At 34.2% G+C, this 26,734-nt stretch overlaps 1 protein-coding gene across 5 annotated transcripts in view; it reads left to right on the plus strand.

The window, feature by feature from the left end:
- Positions 1-26,455, plus strand: part of LOC128172873 (neurogenic locus notch homolog protein 1-like) — a 36,017-nt gene extending 9,562 nt beyond the window's left edge. Inside the window, exons 8-28 of one of the 5 annotated variants that reach the window (XM_052838581.1) lie at positions 535-729; positions 1,699-1,831; positions 2,225-2,350; positions 2,790-2,884; positions 3,386-3,507; positions 3,799-3,941; positions 4,563-4,679; positions 4,911-5,005; positions 6,246-6,390; positions 7,077-7,264; positions 9,107-9,176; positions 10,266-10,391; positions 11,031-11,159; positions 15,947-16,069; positions 16,180-16,308; positions 16,416-16,544; positions 20,584-20,943; positions 23,813-23,892; positions 25,200-25,311; positions 25,549-25,718; positions 26,191-26,455. In XM_052838581.1, the coding sequence (XP_052694541.1) occupies positions 535-729; positions 1,699-1,831; positions 2,225-2,350; positions 2,790-2,884; positions 3,386-3,507; positions 3,799-3,941; positions 4,563-4,679; positions 4,911-5,005; positions 6,246-6,390; positions 7,077-7,264; positions 9,107-9,176; positions 10,266-10,391; positions 11,031-11,159; positions 15,947-16,069; positions 16,180-16,308; positions 16,416-16,544; positions 20,584-20,943; positions 23,813-23,892; positions 25,200-25,311; positions 25,549-25,718; positions 26,191-26,295 (2,892 nt within the window). In that variant the 3' untranslated portion in view covers positions 26,296-26,455. The remainder of the gene's footprint in view (positions 1-534; positions 730-1,698; positions 1,832-2,224; positions 2,351-2,789; positions 2,885-3,385; positions 3,508-3,798; positions 3,942-4,562; positions 4,680-4,910; positions 5,006-6,245; positions 6,391-7,076; positions 7,265-9,106; positions 9,177-10,265; positions 10,392-11,030; positions 11,160-15,946; positions 16,070-16,179; positions 16,309-16,415; positions 16,545-20,583; positions 20,944-23,812; positions 23,893-25,199; positions 25,312-25,548; positions 25,719-26,190) is intronic. The other 4 variants (XM_052838583.1, XM_052838582.1, XM_052838584.1 and 1 more) reach the window with 4 other exon arrangements.
- The last annotated feature ends 279 nt before the right edge of the window (positions 26,456-26,734 follow it).

Consider the following 26,734-nt stretch of genomic DNA (forward strand, 5'->3'; position numbering starts at 1 on the left):
CGCGACCGATGAACATAACTTAAGTAAACTGAGGATGCAACTATACATGTATTTAATGGCTATTTTGCGTTTATTCGCTTAAAACATCGTATATAGTCTAGTCCAATAATTGTTACATATAAATAATATTATTAATACTTGATAGAACTATTTTTAAAACTTTTCACCCATGAGCTACAATTGTTACATTTACGTTGATATTCTGCCTGTATAGTTTTCTTTCATTATAAATTCTTCATCTTTGTGATTTATCACAGAAATATTTATTTGATATTAAACAAAAGATAAATTCACGCAATCTGATTAAAATTAGTAGATATGTCATGTTGTAAATTTTGAATTTACAGTGTTGCAGTAAAGTTGTCATGTAAATTTTGTATTTACTGCAACCAAGTAAATTCAAAAACTTTGTACAAAATAACAGATATCTTAATATTGTGAAAATACTGATACAGTGTATGCACCTCAAATATACATGTAATAAGGTTGATTTGTGAAAAACTAGATCTTACATTCTCTATTTTCCACTTGAAGGAATATGTAGTACTTCATGAAATGCACCATGCGATGGGAGGTCTCCACGAGCAGCAGAGAAACAGGAGGAAATACTTCGTGAAGATCACTTGGGAGAATATCGTCAGTAATTACAACGACCAGTACGCCCTCAATATGCATACAAAGAACAACGAGGTGTACGACTACGCCTCCATTCTACAGTACCACTTGACGGTAGGTCATTTCTCACTTGATGTAGTGGCACACAATCAAAACTTCACGGACTTTTCCGGTAGAGCTCGGAAAAGCTACTAAAATGTCAATCGTAACTTCTCGGACATTTCCGACAGAGCGTGTTTTTTTTCCGATCTCTGCCGAACTGGCCCGAAAAGTTGTGATTGCTTAAATGTATTATATCGGTGTTCAAGACGATCCCCTATTACAGAAGCGTTGATGCAATTACAGCAATTGCAGTTGCTTTCTTAATCATTAACTTGTGCTTAAGTAAACGTCGAGTAGCGATACGATTTTATGAAAAAAAACCCCATCGAGTTGCTGGTCCTCTAGACAAGCGGAAAATGAAAATGGTCATGCCTTTCTTACAAGCGGAACACAACCTTGAATTTATCACATGTACCTCCTTGTCCATGATAGCTTCATTAATCTAAAACAGGTCGGGCAATCTATTTTAAGTGAAGACTGGATCTAAAATGCAGTAAATCCAACCGTAAAATTTACAAACGTAATGAAGATAACATTCATCTTCTATCAATACTTCAAATGGATTGGGATCAACATTAAGAGTATTTTCCGAGTTCTGCCGGAAATTCCCGATGGTCATTTTGCTAGTCACAATGCCTCTAGATGAGGAAATGGGTCGATAAAAGGGTTAGGGGCTTACAGAAAAGAAGATTTCGTCGGACGGTTTTTTTTAGCTCAAAACACAGTCAAAAGATTAGTAAAATAAAACACAAAACTATGTAAACGTAATCGAGAAATAGAAAAGGACAATAATAAATGCAATCTTTCTGTTTAATATGGGTGTAATAAATAGTCACAAATTAATATAAATTTCTCGTCAACGAGCTTTGACATAATGTGCAAGGCATTTTCAGCAATGACCACGCCATTTATATGTCGTGCGTAACACTGAAAAAATATCCTATTTCTAAAAGTAATTTTTATGTCCCAATCATATTGCAGGCATTTACTTCAAACGGAAAAGCCACAATGACCATACCCGATCAAAACCTCGAGTTTCTGATATCGGAGAGCAAATACGACCTGTCTTTCTATGACATGGCGGAAGTGAACAAGGAGTATGGTTGCCCTTCCGGTGAGTTCTGAACTTCTTACATAAAACGAAGACAACGTCCAATTAAAACTGGAGTAACGAACGAACGAACAAAGGAACAAGAGAGAGAGAGAGAGAGAGAGAGAGAGAGAGAGAGAGAGAGAGAGAGAGAGAGAGAGAGAGAGAGAGTAACTAACATCATTCAATAACTAACAGAGGCTGAGAATTGAAACAAGTTTTAAACACATTTAAAAAATAGGATTTGTTCATAACTTCAGTTGGTATTTGTCAAACATATATGCCGCAATCACGTGTTTTATCTAGTTTATTCTTTCGTCATTATAGAAGAAATTACATATTTACTTATACAATTATCCGACTAGCCGAACAGACCGTTAACATCCACCTGTAACGGCTTTGGTTATGTTTTTATAGCATCTTGCACGGTTTCCTGTCAGAACGAGGGTTTCCGGATGCAGGCATTGGACCAATCCACGTGCCACTGCCATTGTCCTTCCGGGCTCAAGGGCGCAACCTGTGATGAACTCGATACAGATGCAGGTCAGTGAAAAGTGAATAATCATTAATCAAAGTATTGAAAGTACTTGTTGGAGATGTCTTTTGTACTTCTGGCTTTATCTTTTACATATTATAGGATTTATTAAAAATTATTGTTTCATCCTATATGAATCTAAATAATAATCACAGGAAGCTTCTATATTCTCGGAAAGAAAACAATATTTTTTCGTAAGAAAACAATATCCTTGGAAAATTATTGTTTTCACAAGAAAATGTTGTGTAGAAGTAAGGGTAACTACAGTACTTATTGGTACTTCCATGTCAAATGAATAATGAAAATGGTTTTATAGACTTTAAAACACTGTAAGCAATAAACAACCAGTTTACATGTGTAAATGTTTTAATAGTTGAATGTAAAACAAGTTCAACATTAATATTATTCTCCACTTTTCATGTATGAATTCTACTGTACTTTTTCTAGGGTGTGGTAAGACCATAGTTCTTTCAAATGGAGGTTCTGAGGAAATAAGTATGACGTCATACTCTTCAGGCAAATCATGTACTTGGCTTGTCAAGGTACGGAAGTGTGACGTAAATTTTTTTAAAAAAGATTTATATATATTCACCTTAACCTTGTTAGTCGCCGTTAATTTTTACTTTCTTACTTTTATATGTTTAAACTGTTCGAAAGTGGCAATCTTGCGTCTAATTCATTGTTAAAGGGCGTGAATAAGCATGATTTTATGGTCCTAAAATTTTATCAGTTTTGGTTAGAATATTTAGAAATCAAAGTATTGAAATGTTTAAAAGATGTTTTCCGTTAAGTTGTTTATTTGTTTACAATGCAGTCCACTGATTCATTTTTAATTACTTAAATTATTGAATGTATAATGCGTCTTTTAACCAAGATCCTGAATTGTCATAGAATAAATTTTGGCCCAAAAAATAGAACTATTGCAAATGCAAGATCATTCAACTTTAGCTGGTTTAGACTCTTGCGGCCACGACTTATCTAATTCTCACCACGTGGATTATATTAAGTCGTATTCAGAATATTCTGGTGGTTTCCGTTTCTAGGCAGAGTCCGACTCCCTGATAAAGGCCACAGTGACCTCTGTTGACCTTCCCTTCAGTAGCCAAGACGACTGCTACCATTGGATAGAACTACGATACTATCTGATAGGGGACAAAGGGAAAGAGTAAGACATTGATGCACATTTCCTGTATCACACGAAATAGTCTTATTTCGATTAATAATTAACCCATTACTATCAAAAAACGTCATGACTCTGACAAATAAAAAAAAAACACCTTTATTTGCATTTGTTTACGTACAATGATTTTATGTCGTAATTTGATAGTTTGTACAGAAAATCTACTTGACATACTCCTATGGTATAAGCTTAATACAATGTAACGCAGAAAGAAATATTTACATTGTATGTTATTAGTACATGTATACAAGTATTTTATCATGTTCGTTATCTTAGAATATGCGGTAAATCTACGACACCGAGAACCTACAGTCAGACAAACACAGGAGAGGCGTCCCCATTCCTGATCCGATTCAACAGCCAAAAGACTCACACACCCGGGGCAGGCTTCACCGTCAAAGTGGAAGCCGTGAAATCAGGTACCTTGTCAATTTGTGTCCCATCTTTTTGAATCTTGATACAATTGCAAGTGTTACCTCATGGCATGCATGCATCATCGTAAATGATTTTTTTTCTTCAATAGTATAGACTGGTAAATAGTAAAATAAAATCAGTTGATTTAAATTTGCATTTTTGGCTATCTAAAAGATTATTTGTAGTGTCTAGAGCTAGATTTGAGATTTTTTGAAACTTTCATGCTCTTTATCTTCTACTTTATACCAAAAATACTGTTACTGTTTCAGTGGAGTAGTGTTTGAAAAACAAAACTGATTTTCTGTGACAGAATCTCTCTTTACCTAGGGATCTGTATTGGATATGCATTCAACACTCTGTATGTAAAAAATATCAGACATAAGAATCTTTATATTGTTGTGTTAACAGGAATTATATTTCTTTCCTTACAGGATGTGCGAGTTCTCCCTGTAAAAAGTGCCCTTTTCACCACAGTTTCTCTCCATATTGCTGGTTATGCAATGTGTTTACAGGAATTATATTTCTTTGTTTACAGGATGAATGTTTCTCTCGGTAAAAGAGCCTTAAGTTTTTAATACAGTTATTATATAGTTAAGTTTACAGTTTTTATTTTTCTTTGTTTACAGGGTGTATCAGTTCTCCCTGTAAAACAGGATCTCTCTGTACCGAGGGAAGTGGTGACGGATCGTACACCTGCTCCTGTCAAAATGGCCTCTCAGGCAAAAACTGCGACGAGTTCAGAGGTATTTGAGTTTAAACAATAAAAGAAGATTTCTTTTGTGGTTCATGTGAGTATGAAGGAAACGGGAATTGCAGAAAAATAAAACATAACCCGCGTCAGCGTTGTTTGACAGAATGATGTATAAAGTGATGTTTATGTCATAGTACTTTCGGACAGAATATTGTTAATTACAAATTTATATAAATATATTACAATAATTATGATAATACCTTGCATTTTACTTTTCGTATAGCGCCATCTTATAACCTTTGTAACCTTGAAGAGGACTTTGGGACATGTTTATTTGACCAGGACCCATCCTCAGACATTCTGTGGAGTTTTAACACGGTAAACTTATAACACTCATATAAAGTTAACACATATACATGTATATACTGTAAACCAACTTTTATTCGCGTGCGACAATTTTTCGCGAGGTTAGCGAGAGCCTTGTCGTTGCGAATATTTCTCGTCGCGAACCGATCCTTTGTCGATAGCTTTTATAACAATACAGGTCTGGATAAGGCTTGGTCGCGAACATTAGTCATCGCGAACCAATTTATCGACAGTTGATCGCGAAATAAAGTCGCCGCGAATAAAAATTGGTTTACAGTAAGTGCGTTTTTTCAGTTTTAACTATATTTATAGTGATGATCTTACCGTGCATATACACAGAAAAGAGAAACAATAAGCGATTGAGGGAAAATGTTTTTAAATTATATTTGTAACATGTAACTGTTTGTTCAACAATACAGAAAAAAATATCCTGCACAATCAATGGACATCACTTTGTAACAGTGTTTTCTTTCATATGAGAGTCCTCAGATTGAATACGCGAAATTACTAAGTTATAATATCAATAGAAAATTAGAATAATAAAATCATTTGAATTTTCTACTGCAAACGCATTTTTTGTTTGAAACTAATCAGCATACATGTTTAGTTACAGTTGTATATACTCAGTAACAAAGACGAAGATTTAACGAATATTACAAAAATATTTTGCACTCGATAACAGTATATCCGGTATATTTTTTTTAGCGATCAGTTGAGTATCGTATATGATGAACATCGCAGAAATAATATCGGTTAAACAAAAATTTAAAATCGCTAAAATGATTGTCGCAAGTAGTAAGGTTACGCTATTTTATTTTTGCAAAATTTGCGACGCGAAAATAAAACTAATAATTTCTGTTATTACTATGTAGCTGGAATAGCTTGACATCTTAATAAACTGTATTAAATCTTATCATGTTTGTTTTCTGTAATTACTACATGTATCTACTGTAGCTTGACTGACTGCCAATCCAAATATACAGTATCAATTACTGTAAACCAACATTTATTCGCGTTCGAGAAATTATAGCGATGTTTACGAGACATTCGTCGTTAGTAATTAACAAAACCTCATATTATGTCTTTGTCATATAATTTTCTAGATAATCGACAACTTAACCCAAAAAATTCTATCTCTACAAAACACTTTATCTCCGGTTAATCGCAAAATAAAGTCGTCGCCAATAAAAGTTGGTTAAGAGTATATTTTTTTACAGTACATTCTTTACGCATAAACTCTGTCTATTTATAGAGGCTATGTAGCTGGAATGGCTGTTCGGCAGGAACGATAACTCGTGGCAGTGGGTATCAGTTCCTTACGATGACTCCATACTATGATAGCGTCCAATGGGATTACGGGTCTAAGGCTGTTCTCAAAACCACCGCTAGATTTACAGGTATACAAGTCTACTGTATATAGCTGCTGTATTTTCCAAATTTTTTTTTAAATATTTTTTTTAATAAACATCATTGTAAGAAATTCGTTAATTTACTGCATAAATCTGTGTTTGTTTTTTTTTTTTTTATATAATTTTCCTCCTAAAGTTTATTCTTCTTATATACTGATAATAAACACTTTTATTAGTAAGAATTATTTATAGATCATAAATTTTAAACTCGGTAAAAAAGGAAGGGAACTGAGACCTCAATAATGACTGAAAAAAAGTTAATTTTTTTTAGAGTTGTAAAAGTTAAATTTGAATGAAATCAAATTTGTATGATATGTAATAAACTTAACTGTCTATGATCAGTAAAGAGAAATAAGTCTTTAGTGTCCTGCAACTGCTTTGCCTTTGTTTTGTCTAATATGATAATACTTTTTCGACACAAAACCAAAGTATCAAATGCTTTAAGTGTCGAATTTTGCAACGTTGTCATGTTCTATACAGATTTCAGGGGCATAAATATTATCATTTAAAACAAATTCATACACAAGTTTGTACTTGAATATGACAATTTACAAGAAGGTTATCTAGTTGAATGAAAAAATCGCATTTATTTTTTTCCCGGCCCCCTTTTGATCTGCGCATGTCTCTTAATGGTGCTTTTTTGTGACACTTGATGGACTTGATTTGAATTTCAGCTGTTGACCGCTGCTTGTCGTTCGTTTACTCTCTCGGGAGTTTCGAAGATAGAGGCGTTCAAACCGAACTCAACGTGTACGTGGAAGGAACCGGAAAGACAAAAACTAAAGTCAAGAACCTGAAAACGACCACCAATTATTCCTGGAAGACGGAGACGGTGTCCATAGAAGCTGTTGAGAACTTAGTGGTAATGATAAGTATTCATTGCATTTCATAAAATTTGTAATGATTAACATTGTATGATATATGTAACAAATATCTTGAAAATGGACTTGTCCATGCATTTCCGGTGTTGAAATATACGACCTTTACATGTATATTCATATGTGTTTTCTCCCTTTGTCGGTTTAATGATTATATTTTTCACAGCTCTCTGTAAATACTTTAAAATTTCAAAAACAAAAATTTTGATTACTCTGTGCCATTTTTTGCGTGGACCCTGAGGTCCACGCAGAAAATATATAAGCGAGGTTAAACCGGATGCTATGGGGAAAATTCAGCCTGCGCATGAGCTAGCCTGGTTCCTGTGCGTAATGGGTAGCTCAGGGAACCAGGCTAGCACAAGTTTATCTGAATCGGGATCGGGATTCCATGCCATATGCACACATAAGTTCAAAGGGCGCTGTAATTGTAAAGTTATCGGTAAACAGTAGTCAGTACAGAAACAAAGTATTCCTTTTAAAGAAATAATCGCCATGTGATATGAACTGTAAGTATTATAAAATAAGTTAATGTTATGCTGAAACTACAACATGCATCAAATAGCATAATTTGCAATGTTTTGTTGTTTTCCCATCGTCGGTGACCCACGTGTGATTCACATCGATTCTCTCCATAGAAAACTTGTGGACTCAAAACCGTGGTTTGCGACGATGTTGTTTTCCGTATACATATGTAACATAACTTTACTTTTATAGTAGGCGAGGCTAGAGTACTTCCCGATTAAAACTTTTTAAGCATTTAAGTTTGATTGAATAATGAAGTCTCTGTATAAAAGTTTGAATCTCAAGAAAAGTATGAAATTAATTTAAACAAAGCTGTCACTGCATAGTTAACAAAGTAATGTGTGCGCAAATAGTAGAATTCGCCGAATGCCTGATACTATATATGCAGACTTCATTCATAGATAGATCATAATTATTTTAGAAGTATGAACCCTTTAAATTCTGAGATAGAAAGTAAGGGCTATACAAATACGTTATCCAATGAACAAATTTAGTGGTTGAAAGTAGGCGGCTAGAGTCGGTGGAAACTTTGATAATCTTAAGGCTTTCACGTTTTCGTTGGAAACATGCAAATGGTCCACGTATTGTAGTCCTTTTTTTAAAGGACAGCAACTTGTATATTGACATTGTTTGCATGGTGCAGCACCGTGTGACCCAAGATTGACCTTGCAAAGGGGAAAAAAATCAAATATAAAGGTCATCTACGATATTCGATATACAAATATAGAAACTTGGGACGTATCCTCCAAACGACGTCGTTGCAAACCGAATTCAAGTCAGTTAAGTAATGGATTATGATATTTGCAGTTTCTTCTGGGTATACAGCAAATCTTTTTGTTAACCGACTCCATTAATTCCATGCGTGGATGAAGAATTTTTTCCTGGAGTTGCAGGTTCCAAGGACTTTCCCGCAAACTTTTCAATGTGAATTTTATTAGTTTGAATTTTCCGGGGGGGGGGGGGGGGGTGTCTTGACCCCCCCCCTTTCCACCCCGATCCACGCATGGGCTCAATGCAATATTAATTATAATGCTTTTTGTACTTTGAGGTCTATAATAGCTTATCAATTACTTTTGACAGAGATTCTCAATTGCTTACAGTTAGTTTATTATTGGTTTCATATGTTTTCCATGTAAATTCATTTTTTTTTGCTTCAATGAATTCGCTTTTCTATATTATCAGACATCAACACACAATCATGCTAAAACTTACAGATTATGTAGCATTATTTTTCTAGATTCGTGTACTTCTATTATGTTTGCTTAATCTTAAATCTGCTGTAAGAGTGGGTGACTTATTTACAGATCAGCATAGAAGGTGTCATGGGACCTCAGCTGTTAGGAGTGGACAACATCTCTCTCCGTCCAGGCCTCTGTAAGTGTAGTACTGTAACCAGTGAAATTTTCGCTCCTGTTTTATTTTCGCCTCGTCATGTTCATTTCAAGTAGGCGTACATATATATAAAATTGGGCTAATTTTGAAATGTGAAGTTATCTTAATTTTTGTGTATTGCAATTTGTTGTTGATGTTATTAATAATGATTAAAAGGCCTAGATGATCGTGGCCATTTTTAGACCATGTAAATCTCCTTAAATAAAAGAGCTTTGTATAAAGATATAGGAAGTGTATGGTATTCTGCTGTTGCATATAATTAATAATGCTGGATGGCGGTGGTAATTCTGTTGAGCACTTAGCCTCTTCATCTCAGATCAGGGTAAGATGCATTTTTGCAACATGTACTTGTACAGAATCGAACTAACTTTATCTGTGGTATTTCAATGCAGAATCAAATGTTGCGGTTCTTTAAGATTGCGCCATCTAAATTGTCATTAATAATATTGATTCAGAAAAGCAAGACACCTAACAGAGTAATTTTATTCTGCCTGTACATGTACAGCATTATTATGTCGTTAGTTAAAACACGTGCATCGAAAAATTGGTTCCACGTGAGATTCTACTGGTTTCTCCGCGCGCAACGTCTTTCAGTGAAGAAAGGGGGTAGGAAGGGGTCATATTACTAACTGTTGGCGGGTGTTGTCTGTGAATGGGTGTACAAAAGTACAAATACCACATGCGGGCAGGATTAATGACTCCAATCCCTTCCTTAGAATGTAGATTCTTTTAAGATAATTATTGATTTTAATAATTCTGCATGAATTCATTTTCAATAAAAAATTACAATTTTAAATTAAAAATTTTTAGGTTAATTATTCATTTTACTAACATCTTGAGCTTTGTAATGATTAATAATACACAAATTTCATTACACAAACTTAAGTCTTTCAAGAATTATTCTTTAAGTTGTCTAGTATAATAATCCGACAAGTATTAACACCGCAGTACTATTATAAAGGTACGAGTAAGCTATATTCAAGTGAAAAGGGAGCGAACCCTGTGTGCGTATTTAACCTGTCATCTGACTTTTGTTTTTGCCTTTCATGGAGATATTTCCTAACATTCCAGGCACTAACACCCCCTGCAGTCCAAATCCGTGTATAAATGGCGGAACCTGTGACGAATCAAACCCGCCGACCGGATCTAAGTACGTCTGTACTTGTCCTACAGGATTCTCTGGAGATCGCTGCGAAAGTAAGTCCAAATTTTTTTGTCCTGGTAAGGTTTTTTCTTATCATGCCAATTCAATTCATGGATGTTAAACAAAGTTTGTGACTAATTCTGAAATGTGCACCTACTCATAAATTTAAGCTATCTGCTTTATATGTTATTGCTTTGATTCATACTGACTTAGTGATATTTTTGATAAATTGTAGTCTAAAGACTTTTTTTTAGCATTCCATGAATTAAAACAGATTTACTTAGTAATACATCACGTATCAAAAAGTTGCAGCTTGCACTGAATAACTAAAAATGAACAATGCAATGTTTTTACTTCGGAATTTTTTTTGTTATTCATACATGTATAAATATATGAATTAAAAGAACAATGATAATCATGGGTTTTCTTTGTTTGTTGTGGTATAAATAAATCGATCTGCAATATTGCAATGCTTAATAGAAAATTTAAAAAGTGGTACATTTAATGGATTAAAACGAGCTCGAAAGTTTATGCCAAGTGACCTGAATGCAAAACAGTTAACGTAATAATCAGTATAGAAATATCAAAGCAAATTTTTGTAAAACTTGGCGTTAGGAAAAACGGTATCAAGTAAAGAACTATTTGTTTATCTAAATCATTTACAAATATAATTGGGTTTTTTGTGCAATTAGACTCCCAAACTAGCAACCCCTGTGACAGCAACACGTGTCAGAACGGCGCAACCTGTGTTGCGGACGCAACCAAAACAGACGGATACAGGTGTGATTGTGCAACAGGATTCACGGGAGATAAATGTGAAAGTTAGTATTTCATTGAAATTGAAAACAAGATAAAAGGATATACAATCAAGTCAATGCAACACTACACAGTATGCATTTTCTTGTGGTTTTATGTCAGTTTATGCCTCCCTTCGTAGAAGGGAGGGCATATTGCTTTGCTGCTGTCTGTCGGTCTGTCTGTCTGTCTGTCTGTCGGTCGGTCGGTCCACCAACAGTTTCCGTTTATATTCTTCGCAGAGGATGAACATATTGAAATGAAAAATTGGTATACAGATTTATCATGATAATATCTAGGTCAAGTTCGATATTGGGTACGACCGAGCAATTTTCGACAGAGTTATGGCAGTTGGACGTAGAAAAATTCCAGTTATTTGCAGTTTCTGCTCATTTTCTTTGCATATGGTGCACATATTGATATGAAATTTGGTATACAGGTTTATCTAAATAATATCTAGGTCAAGTTTGATTTTGGGTATGATAGAGCAATTTTCGACAGAGTTAAATTCCTTGGACTTAGATATATTCCAGTTATTGGCAGATTTTCTTTGTGGATGTTTCCAAGGGAGGGGGGCATAAGTGTTTTACAAACATTTCTTGTTATTTTAAAGTCCCAGTGACCACCAATCCCTGTGAAGGCAACACTTGTCGAAATGGTGCAACCTGTGTTGCAGACTCAACCAAAGCTGTCAATTACAGGTGCGACTGTGCTGCAGGATTTACTGGCGATAAATGTGAAAGAAAGTGAACAAAATCGAAAGTGAAAATTAGCAGTGCAGAGTGCCGGTCAATCACTAAAACATATAATATTAATTTTACATGTAAATGTATCTGCTTACATTGTTAAACACGGGTAAGATCATTTATGTGGGGTTAATCGCCCATATTTGAACAAGATTAATCAGTCCAAAACTAGCGCAATTTTTTGTGCGCCGTATATTGCAGTTTTTTTTACTATGGGCTTCCATGTCGTCGATTCGAATTTTTTCAGACCAAGAGCAACAGTCCTGCAGCTACCCCTTAATCAACTTTTACTTATCAAAAACATGTTAGACATGAACATATCAATTGTAGACCAATTTTGTAGTACTGTTGTCTGGATACGTTTTGAACATAAAAGTAAACAAGGTACACCCATTTTTGTAGCTGCATATTATATACCCCCAGAAAGTAGTTTGTTTTATAAAAAAGAGAAAGTTGATATTTTTGATTATTTAGAAGAATCTTATTGTAGTTTTCACCGTAAAGGTCATATATATGTGGTAGGGGACTTTAATGCCCGGTGTGGAACTTTGGATGATTTTATTTCTGATGACAAGCTTGAAAAGTCAGTAGAAAAGAATTTACAGTCATTTGTAGACTATGACAATAATGTCAATGTATACTGTAGACATAATGCAGACAGAGGAGTTAACACCTCTGGTAAAAAGTTGATTAATTTGTGTAGAACTACAGGATTGAAAATTGTTAATGGAAGAAATGAAAATGACTATAATGGTAATATCACTTTTTATAACGCCAATGGAACTAGTACGATAGATTATTTACTTACAGATGTGTACAATTTTGACAATATTGCTTATTTTTCAACAGGTATTTTTAACTGCTTCTCCGATCATGCACCTGTTTCTTTTTGTATTAAAACTAACTACATAGATGGGGGATCAAAAGCCTTGTGCTGTGCAAACACTTCACAAGGGAACGGGAGTATAAATCAATGTACTTCAGTTAGATGGAAAGAAGGTGCTGATTTAGAAGCTACATGGTCAATAAGTGAACACTATGATTTATTTTTGTCATATGTAGAAAACCAGTTATATACACAAGAAGATGTTGACAATTGTGTAGCGAATTTTAGTAAGACACTCTGTAAAATAATGAAGCCCTATTGTATTATCACTAGTGGACTGGCAAATACAGTTATAGATGCAGAACGTTGTATTGATAAACCCTGGTTTAATGATATTTGTAAATCAAAATACCGTGATTATAGAGGTGCACTGCATAATTTTAATGTATGCAAGTCGGATGTAAATAGAATTGTACTTTGTGCAAAGAAAAAGGTTTATAAAAAAACAGTCCAGAAGTTTAAGCATAACTACGAACGATATCAGGGAGACAGAATGGAATACCTAAGAAAATGTAACCCAAAGCAGTTTTTTCGTTTATTTAAGAATAATAAAAAAATCAGTTGTGATGTAAGTGCCAAAGAGTTTTTTGAGCATTTTAAGAACCTTTTTGAAAATGTAAAAACTACTACTTATGACAACACTAGTGATGATTATGAAATATTACCATGTTATGAAGAGTTAGATGTGAGTATTTCAGAATTAGAGGTTGAGAAAGCTATTTTGAAACTGAAAAGTAACAAGAGTAATGCTGAAGATGGTGTAATTAATGATTTTTTTTCGAAATGTAAAGAGGTTATGATACCTATTTTGTGTAGACTTTTTAATAATATATTCGACTCTGGTTTTTACCCAGACAATTGGTCAAAAGGTTGTATTGTACCAATTTTTAAAAAAGGTGAAATGCAAGATTTAAACAATTATAGAGGTATCACATTAGTTAGTTGCTTGGGAAAACTATTTACAAGTATTATAAATACTAGATTGTTAGAATGGGACCAGAGATATAATATCATTACTGATGCTCAGTTTGGTTTTAAACCAGGGGTAGGTACAATTGATGCCATATTTGTACTACAGAATCTCATAAGTAGAACTTTAAAAAACAAAAAAAAAGATTGTACTGTTGTTTTGTGGATTATACAAAGGCCTTTGACTTAATTGATAGATCAAAACTATGGTATAAATTGCAAATGGAGGGTTTTGGAGGAAAATTGTTACGTATTATTAAGTCTCTGTATAAGAATGTAAGAGCATGTGTTAAACATAAAGGTACATTTACAGAAACATTTAGAATCTCAGCTGGAGTTCTACAAGGTGAAATATTGTCTCCATTATTATTTTCAATGTACCTTAATGATTTTGAAAGATATTTTATAAATAGTAATTGTACATCAATTGAATTACAAATGATTAATATGTTTTTAATTATGTATGCTGATGATACTGTCCTTTTGGCAGAATCGCCCGAGGGTTTACAGGATATGCTGAACACATTGCACAGATATACTGATGAATGGAACTTATCTGTTAATGTACAAAAAACCAAGATTGTAATTTTTAGAAACGGAAAATGTGTTAAAGACAATGAAAAATGGGAATACAATAGCAAATACGTAGAAGTAGTGAATCAATTTAACTACCTTGGTATGTTGTTTAACTACAGTGGTAAATTTTTATCTACACAAAAGCACTGTGCAGCACAGGGAAATAAAGCAATGTTCAGCATATCTAGTAAAATGAAAGATTTGAATTTTAATGTTGAAACTCAATTGAATGTTTTTGATACTTATGTAAAAAGTGTACTTAGTTATGGTGCTGAAATTTGGGGATTCCATAAAGGTCAAGATGTAGAAAAAGTCCATATAAATTTTTGTAAGAAGGTTTTGGGTGTCAGAAAAAATACTTGCAACAGTGCAGTTTATTATGAAGTAGGTAGATTTCCATTAGAGATTTTCAGGAAAGAAAAAATTTTTAAATACTGGTTTTAATTAAGAAACAGTAAAAACTGTATTTTAAAAGCATGCTACGAAGACATGGTGAAAAATAATGACATATGGATTTCAAATATTAGGAAAGAATTGTCCATCTTAGGCTTAGCCGATTTATATCAAAGTACTATGAAAGAGTCTGTTATTTTAGATATTATATATAATAGAATGTGTGATGTCTTTAAACAAAAAGTTGTTAACGATATAAGCAATGCATCAAAATGTATATTATATAAACATGTTGTTGATCATTTTTGTTTACAAGTTTACCTAAAGAAACCAATTCATGTAAAATATCGTAAATTAATTACACGTTTACGGTTGTCCTCACATGACTTAAAGATTGAAACAGGGAGGTATGATAATTTAACACGTGATTGTCGAAAATGTGAAGCTTGCAACTTAAATGTAATTGAAGATGAGTTCCATTTTTTACTTATTTGTCCATCACTTTGTAGTTTAAGAGATAAGTATATTAAAAAATACTACTCCCGAAAACCAAGTGTCTATAAAGTTATACAGTTATTATCTACCTCTAATACTAAAGAACTGTGTAATTTAGGTAAATATTTATATTATGCAAACAAGCAACGAACTCTCCATGTGAATTATCCAAATTGATTATGTACACTTTGTTTTTCTTACTGTTTATTTAATATGTATATGTTCATATGTATAACCTATGAGACATTTGTCTCCTGGAATAAAGAACTTGAACTTGAACTTGAACTATAATTGTCAAGCACCTTCTTATAACTAATTATGTGGTAATTATTTCCTCCATGATTTAAGACTTAACTTGGTCTTTAAGATTAAAAGATCGTTTTTCGATAATTTCAAAGAGATATTCCTGTAATGGCATCTCCATGTTTATGATTCATACCATCTTTGCAAGCCATTAGTTTATGATCCTTTATGTTTGGAAGTTGGACGTTTACCTAAATCTTAACGTGTATTTCATGGACGTTGAAGCTTACGCAGAAACTGGGTTTACCCGACTGCATTTAGAAAAAGACAACTTTCCCAAGGACAAAAATAATAAAGAAATTTACATGCATTTGACAACACCTATTTCCAGCAAGAGTTTTATTTATATTTATATTTAAATACAAAAAATTCACGAATATATTCTATTTACATACAAAAATTCACGAATTGCAGTCCAATATTTTGTTTTTGTTTTTTGACACAGTGACTACTAACCCTTGTAGCGGCAACACTTGTCGAAACGGTGCAACCTGTGTTGCGGACGCAACTAAAACTGAAGGGTACAGGTGTGACTGTGCAACAGGATTCACGGGAGATAAATGTGAAAGTTAGTACTCTGTCCAAACTGAAAATAAATTTAAAAAAATGTTAATTTGCCAAATAAATGCTTACTGTTAATGCATTTTTGTGTTCAAAATGTACATTTTGAATCTTTAGACATAGTGACTACCAGCCCCTGTGAAGGCAACACGTGTCAGAACAGTGCAACGTGTGTTGCGGATGCAACCAAGACTGTCGGCTATAAATGTAACTGTGCTGCAGGATTTACAGGAGATAAATGTGAAAGTAAGTTGTCGTATGAAACAAGAATTAAATAAAAAATGGTGCTCCAAAATGCATACAGTTAAATTAATAATACATTTTTGTGATCAAAATGTGCATTTGGTTTGTAGTCCCAGTGACTAGCAACCCCTGTGAGGGCAACAATTGTCAAAACAGTGCAACCTGTATTGCAGACGCAACCAAAACTGTTGGCTACAGATGTGATTGTGCAACAGGATTCACAGGAGATGAATGTGAAAGTAAGACTTAGTAAACAAAATGAAAGTAAAATGTAAAGTTTCTAAAGTAAACTTAATCTTCATGCAATCCCTGTTGTATGAGTCAATGTTTTGCGATATCCGTATTAAAAAAAAGCGAACATGTATTCATGGTAAATACATGATTCTAATTTCCTTAGAAAAAGAGTTAAAATAATGTACCATTTGTAGCTAGTGTATAACTAATATGGAATTCTATTTTAAACTTTTTAAGAACTCTTTCGTCGTAATTCACGCTAGTCTTGAAAATTTTTTATAAATTGTAAAACTCGAAGAAAAAAAATTCCCCATTTTCTGAAAGATAATTTATTTGATTGGCAGTATTGTTGTGACGGTATATATTTGTCAATGATACTCACAAATATGAGTTATGAGTTGTTAAAAACCTCTAAAGTCTGACGGATAAAATCTACGTCCAACTCGGGCAAGGTACAGGTAACAACTGAACTTTGTTTACAATGGATATATATTTATGTTGTTATTTATGGAATTCCGAACCCGATGGTAATATTCACTACATTCCTCCCCATCATATTTAAAAGGATTGGTGTGTAAAACTTTCAAACATATACGTGTATTATTTCTAATAAATTACTAAGTAACACACTATTAGACAGCTGTTCACAATCAGACAATCCGACTGTAAATAAGCACTCCAAAAGTGTGATATTTCATATATGCAAAGATTAAATAAAAACAGATAACACTGTTATCAAGAGGCATAAAAATATTGGCCTTATTAAAAACTAATACATGTATTTAAAAGTAATGAACATTGATTGTTCAGTCCTAAAATATATTTGTTTAAGTTAAAACCCTACATTGGTTTGATTATTGTTATCCATTAGCAAATTACATTAAGTTCAAAGATCTTAATAAAATAAAATCAGACAATGATATCAGAGTATCCGACATCCTTGACTGCAGAACTTAAATCACATAGATTAATTTTAAGTATTTCCTGATAATTCATTAACATTATGTCAGGTTGTATTCTTGACGTTTAGAAACACGTTATATTTGCATCTTTGTTGTTTTAATTTTTATTAAACTGGACAATCATTCTATTTCATACTGGTATGTGGTTATAATTAAATCTAATATTTAAATCGGGTATGTGGTTGTGGCCTTATTTTTGTTAAGTCGAGCTCCCCACACTTGAAACATTCACTCTCTCTTTTGGTATCTGTGCTGAGTAGTATTTCATCTTTATATTCAAATGTGACTCTTCTGCCAGCTTTCTTTGGTTCCATGATCAATAATTGGTTAGTAATTGCGGTATTCATGTATTGAACTGCTTCGTCAAGTGTTTTAGGATCTTTATCAAGTGTAACTATTGCAGCTCTTTTCTCTATACAACCCTTTAAGAATGCATCAATGGTAATAGTGCTCCTAAAAAACTCTGGACAGCTGTATGGGTAAGCCTCGGTAAATATTTTATCTATCTTCTCCGCAAATTCTTCAAGAGTTTCATGTGTCTTCTGTTTGATATCCTGAAGTTGATGTCTCATGATATGACACTGGTCACTCTTGTTTAGTATTTTCTCTTTCTGCTCTTCAAATCTGCCTAATTGATCATCTAACTGTCTATCATATATTATTTCTTTAAGATCATTCTCTCTCCTTTCACCCATACCATGCACATCATCCACAAATGCATCTCTCTTTCCTCTGCTTTTGTACATCAGTGCTATTTCCTTTTCTTTCTTATCTAATGTACGGTCTCTGTCTTTCAATTCTCCCTCTCTTTCTCTAATAATATTCTCTCTTTCTCTAATAACATTCTCTCTCTCTCTAATCATTTCTTCTTTCTCAACAAGCTCTTTTTTTAACCTCTCAATCCTTTTCAGCAAATCTGTTTCTTTCATGTTTACCTCAAAAGGAGTAGTCATGATCTTGATCTTTTACTCCTGTATACACCTACCTAGTACTGATCTTAATATACGTATGAACTAAATCATCAGACATTCCGACGAAATTGTCAAGTTGTAGTTGATCTTTATAAACAACATGTAAGTGTATACTCGAAAAAAAATATAAGAAAAGAAAAACAATAGGAAAAAAAAATCAAAATAAACAAGAAAAGTAATACAGTTCTTTAAAAAATATACCAATAATTTAATTGAAATGAATAAATATCTTCCTAGATCGAATTTGGAAGACAGAAAAAAAATTAATTATGGCGCCAAAATGCACGAACTAATGTGCGGGGTATTTAATCTGAAAAATAATCAGACATATACAAACACTTCTGACACCATTGTTGTGACGGTATATATTTGTCAATGATACTCACAAATATGAGTTATGAGTTGTTAAAAACCTCTTAAGTCTGACGGATAAAATCTACGTCCAACTCGGGCAAGGTACAGGTAACAACTGAACTTTGTTTACAATGGATATATATTTATGTTGTTATTTATGGAATTCCGAACCCGATGGTAATATTCACTACAGTATTCATATAAATAGTAGAGCTCAGATTTATACACATTGAAATATCCTGAACGTAACGTATTTTCTTCAAGTTGTGGGTTTTGCTTTTTAAAAGTTCACATTAGTAACTCAGGAGACCTGTGTGTATTATGTATTTTAAACACTCATTTCAGTTTATAGGGAAAATGCCATAAATACAATTTAATAAATACATTTATTTGGTCGATTAATCTTCACGGAAATATTACAGAAATTGTTTAAAGCACATATGTTATACATAGAGCGTATACGTATAATTGTTTTTGTTTAAGGGGAAATGTGTTATTAAGTCCATTGAGGCGCCTGTCTTCCAGTACGACGATGCGCAGTTTGACCCAGAAACTGATCAGTTCCGTAACTTCTTCAAAATTCTTTTTAACACAGTCTGTCTAATTCCTTTCCAGAATTCCAATTTATGCAAGCGCATTTTCAGTTTCATCCCAACTTAATTAGTCAGCCCGCAGGCTGAATTTGTCAATGACATAGCGTTTATAGAAATTGGTTAAAGCATATACGTTATACAGTTAGCTTAATATGTTAACGGTGTGACCGTTGAACCGAGCGCAGATTTTTATGCTTTGAAACGCAGACAGTAGGATCTACCTGCCTAATCAAATCATAAACCAACGTTTGACTGAGCTGTGCGTGCTGTCTACATTACGACGTCATGTTTCATACGTAAAACGTAAAAGTTGTGTCTTCGGAAATAGACGAAGAAAAGTACGTAATTCCGAGATGTTTTTATTTCTTTTTCAATACTTATCTATTTTGTATTTATACATTATTCAGTGTCTAAAAGATCGGTTCCTTGATATTTAATGTTTTTATTTTTCATTTAATAATTTGATAAGACATACGTGAAACTAGTCTTATTTCCTGATTAAAGCACTGATGAAACTTATCTGGTTTGCAAATTCAATCATTTTCATTTAAATTACTTTCCATTGTAAACTTGGAGAGCTTGAATAGAGTTATTGGACAATAAATATAGAAAAGCGCCACTTATTTAATGAATGAGTTAACTTTGTCGATCAAAATGGCGACCAAAATGGCGGCGCCCATGGGCTGGAAGATTTTTTTTTTTAGCCCTTTGTACCCTTGATTCAACTTTTATCTTTCACTGATTTTCTTATATAATTATATGTGTTACCATTAAGCCTTTCGCTGCGCTCGGTTTAAGTGTTTATGTTCAATGAGAAATGAGTAATTAAGTCCAGTGAGGAGCCTGTCTGCTCCGGGTCAGAAATATGAATAAAATGCCACTGCTGACCACGGTTCTACAGATCATTTGTATGGACTTGATCACATTTACTTATTAGGATGGGAATCCATGTTCTCTTTAAGTTGGAGCTACATTTTTGTGCGGATAATGATTTCAACGGTTGTTCAGTCAACATCCGGTAAACCGTACACCGTAGCTATAACCAGGCTATTGTTTACACAATGTGCCAGACTAAAAACTGGCATCGGAAAGTTGGTTTCTTCTTCTTTCTGCTAAATTATAGGTACGTAAAAATTAATTTTGAAATATTCGTTTTCTTTGTAGTTCAAAATTACTGTGTAGATTTCCCGTGCAAGAATGGTGGAACATGTACATCCGGAAAAGTTACCTTTTCCTGTCAATGCCCGAGCGACTACACGGGACCGACATGTAACACGTCACTGACAACTGACCATTGCGATCCGCATCCATGTCAAAATGGCGGGTCTTGTTTCTCATATTCTTTTGGCTATTACTGCTCTTGTCCACCAGGCTTTTCAGGAGATGAATGTGAGATCACCATTCCATCTGATCACTGTTCGTCTTCTCCGTGTCAAAACGGCGGAAGTTGCGTCGAAACACCTGACGAACAAAACCCTTACAGATGTGACTGTGAACAAGGTTTTCCCGGCCGGAATTGTGAAGGTTGGTTCACCTTTTAAACATCTATAAAACTTTTCATATTTTCATCATAATTATGTTACAATTATAATCCTTTTCTTTTTTGCTAAAAACAATTGGCCAATTGGTGTCTTTCGCGCGAGGGTAGTAAATCGTATCTAACCTTCTTTTCTCAATTTTTTAACAATGGCGTTATAATTGCACTTTAAAGATATAGTTTACCAATGATTGTATTTACACAATACTAAAAACTAAAAGAATAATTTTTAGAATATAAAATTTAATAGAAATCGGCTGGAATTAATAAGTCTAATCGCCATTTTTAGCTCACCTGAGCTGAAAGCTCAAGTGAGCTATTCTGATCATATTTTGTCTGTCGTCCGTCTGTCCGTCCGTCTGTCCGTCCGTCTGTCCGTAAACTTTTCACATTTTCAACATCTTCTCAAGAACTACTAGGCCAATTTCAACCAAACTTGGTACAAATCATCCTTAGGCAAAGGGTATTCAAAGTTGTGAAAATTAAGGGTCACACCCGTTTTCAAGGGGAGATAATTAGAAATTAATGAAAAATTTCGAGAATTTTTCAAAAATCTTCTTCTCAAGAACCAGAAAGCCAGGAAAGCTGAAACTTGTGTGGAAGCATCCTCAGGTAGTGTAGATTCAAAGTTGTGAAATTCATGACCCCCGGGGGCAGGGTGGGGCCACAATGGGGGGTCGAAGTTTTACATAGGAATATATAGAGTAAATCTTTAAAAATCTTCTCAGAAACTAAACAGCCAGGAAAGCTGAAACTTGTGTGGAAGCATCCTCAGGTAGTGTAGATTCAAAGTTGTGAAAATAATGACCCCCGGGGGTAGGGTGGGGCCACAATGGGGGGTCGAAGTTAACCATAGGAATATATTGAGTAAATCTTTAAAAATCTTCTTCTCAGAAACTAATCAGCTAGCAAAGCTGAAATTTGTGTGGAAGCATCCTCAGGTAGTGTAGATTCAAAGTTGTGAAAATCATGACCCCTGGGGGTAGGGTGGGGCCACAATGGGGGGTCGAAGTTTTACATAGGAATATATAGAGTAAATCTTTAAAAATCTTCTTCTCAGAAACTAATCAGCTAGGAAAGCTGAAACTTGTGGGAAGTATCCTCAGGTAGTGTAGATTCAAAGTTGTGAAAATCATGATCCCTGGGGGGTAGGGTGAGGCCACATGAGGGGGGGGGGGGTGTTTAAGTTTTACATAGGAATATATATAGAGTAAATCTTAAAAAATCTTCTTCTCAGAAACTAATCAGCAAGATGATTCTTTATAATTGTTAAGACTTTGGCTCCAGGACAATTCTTCGGCCTCACAAGAAGGTTCAGAGTTTGATGTAGCTAAATATCCCATATATAAACAATTGTAAAGGATCTTTTTGAGAACTGCAATACTCAACATGTGATATGACTATAAAATTGAAGCAGGCAGCTATTTTTTCATTAGAATCTTTTTGTATTACTGTTTTGAGTTATTGCCCTTGATTTATTGATTCTTGATTATTTTAATTAATGCATCCACTGTTAACCAATTATTGTGATGATTATTTTTATACAATAATAAATATTCAATGTATATAAGTTGTTCTGCATAAGTAGTTTTGGGTTAGGCCGGATTAGTTTGTTTATTTTTGATTTCCAATTTTTAGATACTATGAATTATTTTAGGCCGGCACATATATAGGGACAGTGTATATTGCATTGCGACGAGCGACTGTTTGGGGTTAAACTTGAACAGGTACGGAGAGATTGAGGGTGTGGACATCCTTGCTCTATCTAATCTTCGTGTTTTTCTAAGCTACAATACAGAGTGTGCGGTCCTTCCTGCCCTGTATCGCATTAATACAAGTGTGCGGTCATACCTGCTTGTCTTGGTGGTGGTTGCAGCGGAGCAATAGTGTATGGTCATCCCTTCTGGTGTTCTGGCCTTTCTAGCGCAAGTATGCAGTCATCCCTGCTTGCGTTATCTCTGCTTGCGTTAACGTTGGTACCTGTGAATTGCGTAGGTGTGCGGTCATCCCTGCCTGCGTAACTTTGAGTCCCTATATATGTGCAGGAGCGGTGATTTAAGTCTGCTCTTGTAAATATTGGCAGCAATCAGGGCTATCCGAGTTCCAAGGGGGAAAAATGGATTTTATTTATACAGGATCTACATGTATTATTGTACATTGTCCAGATTGTTTGTATTATGACTCCATTAAGCTGACTTTATCATACCTATTGTTCCTCAGGTGAGCGATGTGGCCCATGGGCCTCTTGTTTACAGGTGCATTGGCATTGAACTGTGGATTTACTTTTATTAATATTGTATGAAGATACAGTTTCACGAATATTATTGATTTCACAGTTTACAAAAAAAGATTTACATGGATTTCAGTATCTTGGTGTAGATCGAGTTCAAAACACGCATACATGTAAGACGTATACTTTTTTAGGCACTACGTCACAAGATTGCGATTTAAAAATGTTTTGTTAGATTGTTTGTATCAACCAATATGCTTGTATACCACCATAGCTCAATATCGGACTTGTGGACCGCAGATCATGAGTTCTAATCCGCTTGGGATATTTTTGAAAAATAACTTTTATCCAAAATTGTACGTTCATTCGCATAGTTGACTTATATAATGTACTTACTTATACTCACTTATGCCATCTATAATAATCTAATATCACATTCAAAAAAATTTCTGCTGATTTTAGAAACTATTCCACGATGTAGTGGGCCACCTTTACCAACAAATTAATGTTTCTGGGCATCGAAGTGCGATTGAGCAGCGTGTAATGGGTTTAATTAGTTTTGATGAATATTTCAGATTCTACCGTCTCATAGTTTAATTAATCATAATTATCTTTCTTCTAATTAGGTCGTGTCTGCGTGTTTGAAGAGGATTACGACTCTGCATGTTTCCTTGATACTGACCCTTCAGCCTGGCATAGAAGTTCGGTTCGTAAATTCCCTAATTTTTTTTACATGTACAATAAGACTAATTTTTTAAATTAATTTTAATAATATCCGCAAGTGAAATTTAGTATGCACATGCAAATCCTGATACGACTAAAGTTTGTGATCAAGTGACACCCCCCCCCCCCCCCCCCCCGGGAAGAGCTGTTTGGAGTATTACTCCATTATGGAGATTGTTTGTAGTCTATCTGCAAGTTTTGGCTACATGAACTAGAAAACAAGAAAACATACTTTTATATCTAACTTTCCACAAAAGAAGCACAATTTTTTTTTAATAAATAACCCCCCCCCCCAAAAAAAAAAAAACAACCAAAAAAACAAAGAACAGTCGATCGTTATATTTATGTTTTATTAATTATGATAACATTTACAGTTCAGGATTTATATTCTTTGTGAGATTCGTTGTCCTGTATTTCAAGTACTAGTAATTAATTGATTATATTCTTTCATGTAACATTATAACTAATGCTTTATTTATATATTCGAATAATGATATATATGATAGGTAGTTTGAATTATGATTATAAAAGCTACTTTATGGAGCAAATACTGTTTCTAGATACCGCCAATCTGATCAATCAGATCTTTGATCCATTCCGGCAATTGTCCGAGCGGGTCAAAGATATGAATGTATTCAGATAGAGACAGCGCCTCTAAAACTATTGGACTGCCTTTCTAAATAGTCATAATTTGAAAGATCTTCCCATCTCAAGGGTTTCTGATCCGCTCCGCTCTACATAAACCCTTGACCGAAAAGACAACAAATATGTGACCTCTTGTTCTGACCAATAGGAGAATACGTTATAAACAGAAACAATAAAGCAATATCGCTTGCTCCCATGAATGAAATAAAATCAAATTTGTAGAAAATGTGGATTTACTCTGACTAAAAATCGATAACAGAAAGTCATATACTTACTAGTCCGTCTCAAATTTATTTGACAACGGTTCAACACTGATTAATTCACAATTAACATCATTACTGAACACCATTTCTTACTAGATTATGCGAACTTGTATGACATCAACCAGCGTGCAAGGTTTCTAACCCCGTCAAATTCTGCCTAATCGGTTAAAAATTTTATGTAGAGCGGAGCGGATCGCAAACTCTTGATTTGTGGAGATGAATTGTTCCAATTTCAGTTCAACGCGAACTAGTGATGTAATTTACCTTTGGGTGCTGAAATGAATTTGGAAATAACCTAGATCATGAAACGTCATAAACGCCAACCATTAATTGACAAGTTAACCAATCAAAACATACGTTACAGCTGAGTCTTTGTTTGCAGGCAGGAAGCTCAGTCACAGCATTCGAAGGACATCACTACCTGTACCTTGATACATCTTGGCTATCCTCTTGGGATAACAACTATTTCTATGACAAAAACATTGCCTTTGAAGGTATTGTCGTTTTCCTATCGAAAGAATTTGACTTGTGATCAAAGGGGATACAAAATGGTATTTTATATACATGTACATGTATCTTAAAACGTATATGTGGAGAATGAAAACAAAAAACCGGAAAAAAAACTTGCAACTCAATAAAGTTGCTGACTCTGTAGGGTGTTTTTTTCTGCTGATGGAGACTTACGCTTAACGTTCTACTATAGTTTCTGACTTTGTTGGGTGTTTTTGCAGATAAAGACTATTGCTTGACCTTCGCCTACTACATGAGTGGAGAGGACGTGGGGGATCTGATGGTGTTTACCTACAAGGATGACTACCAAGTGCATTTCAAGAAACAAGGAACGCAGGGAAACCAATGGCACAGGGCTCATCTGGACATCCATCTGGACCAGGAAACCTTTGTAAGAGAGAGAGAGAGAGAGAGAGAGAGAGAGAGAGCATTGAAATATACACCTAAATGTAATTGATTTAAGTCTTATTCTTGCATAAAGTTTGCACCTGTGTAATTTAATTTCTACATCGGCACTTGGTCCTAACATAATGTAACATAATGTTCTAAGGTTCAGGAGACAATGAAATGTACTTGATCACCAAATGAAGTGATTTTCATGTTTACTGCATATGTGCGTTTGTTAAATCTAGCAAAAAAATTATTATATGAATGCTCTTGTTACAGGAGGTCACTGACATTCACAGCAATGTACTTACCAGCCCTAAATTTGACTTGAAGTTAATTGAAAAGATATATTAATTATACACAAGAAATTCGTCGTTAGGAGTAGAAAAGTTTAAACATTTTGAATTAATGATCTAAATGTCAAATGCACGACACCTGGGTATTAATTGTATTGGTTTTCTTCTTTTAATACATAGATTGGGTTTCAAGGCACCGAGGGAAGCTCAGGCCATTATTTCATATGGAGTAACAGTTTAATAGCGATGGATGACATTAAACTGATGCCAAATCGATGTCCTTGAACTTCGTAAAGAGGTCAGAGGTCAAACAAAGCCGTCAAGACGACCATGAATATTATAATATACATATGAACATTTCCTCTGTCATTTGCTTTCATATTATATTAATGGATACATGTACATTGCATAATTATCTTCGATTACATAAATTGAGTGAGCATTTTATTGTTGTCCCTCTTGTTGTTTTCTTTTAAAATTATTTGTGCGAGTTTGATTTTATTTCAACAGTCTCACTTCCGGTCCGTCCCGATAAAAAGGTGGAAGTATATAATTCTCGCTTGACAGGCTCCGCACGTGAATTATTAAAATGTTCCACCCTAACAGTAGCATACTAAGGAAAAGCGAGATGTGCGTCTTCAATCTTTCCAGGCGAATAGGGAGGGCTTGATGTTATATTGCATCTATGAAGTTCTACATTAAATAACACACAATTTTGACGGAG

The sequence above is a fragment of the Crassostrea angulata genome, chromosome 2 (genome assembly GCF_025612915.1).
Source record: "Crassostrea angulata isolate pt1a10 chromosome 2, ASM2561291v2, whole genome shotgun sequence".
Classification (NCBI taxonomy): Eukaryota; Metazoa; Mollusca; class Bivalvia; order Ostreida; family Ostreidae; genus Magallana; species Magallana angulata.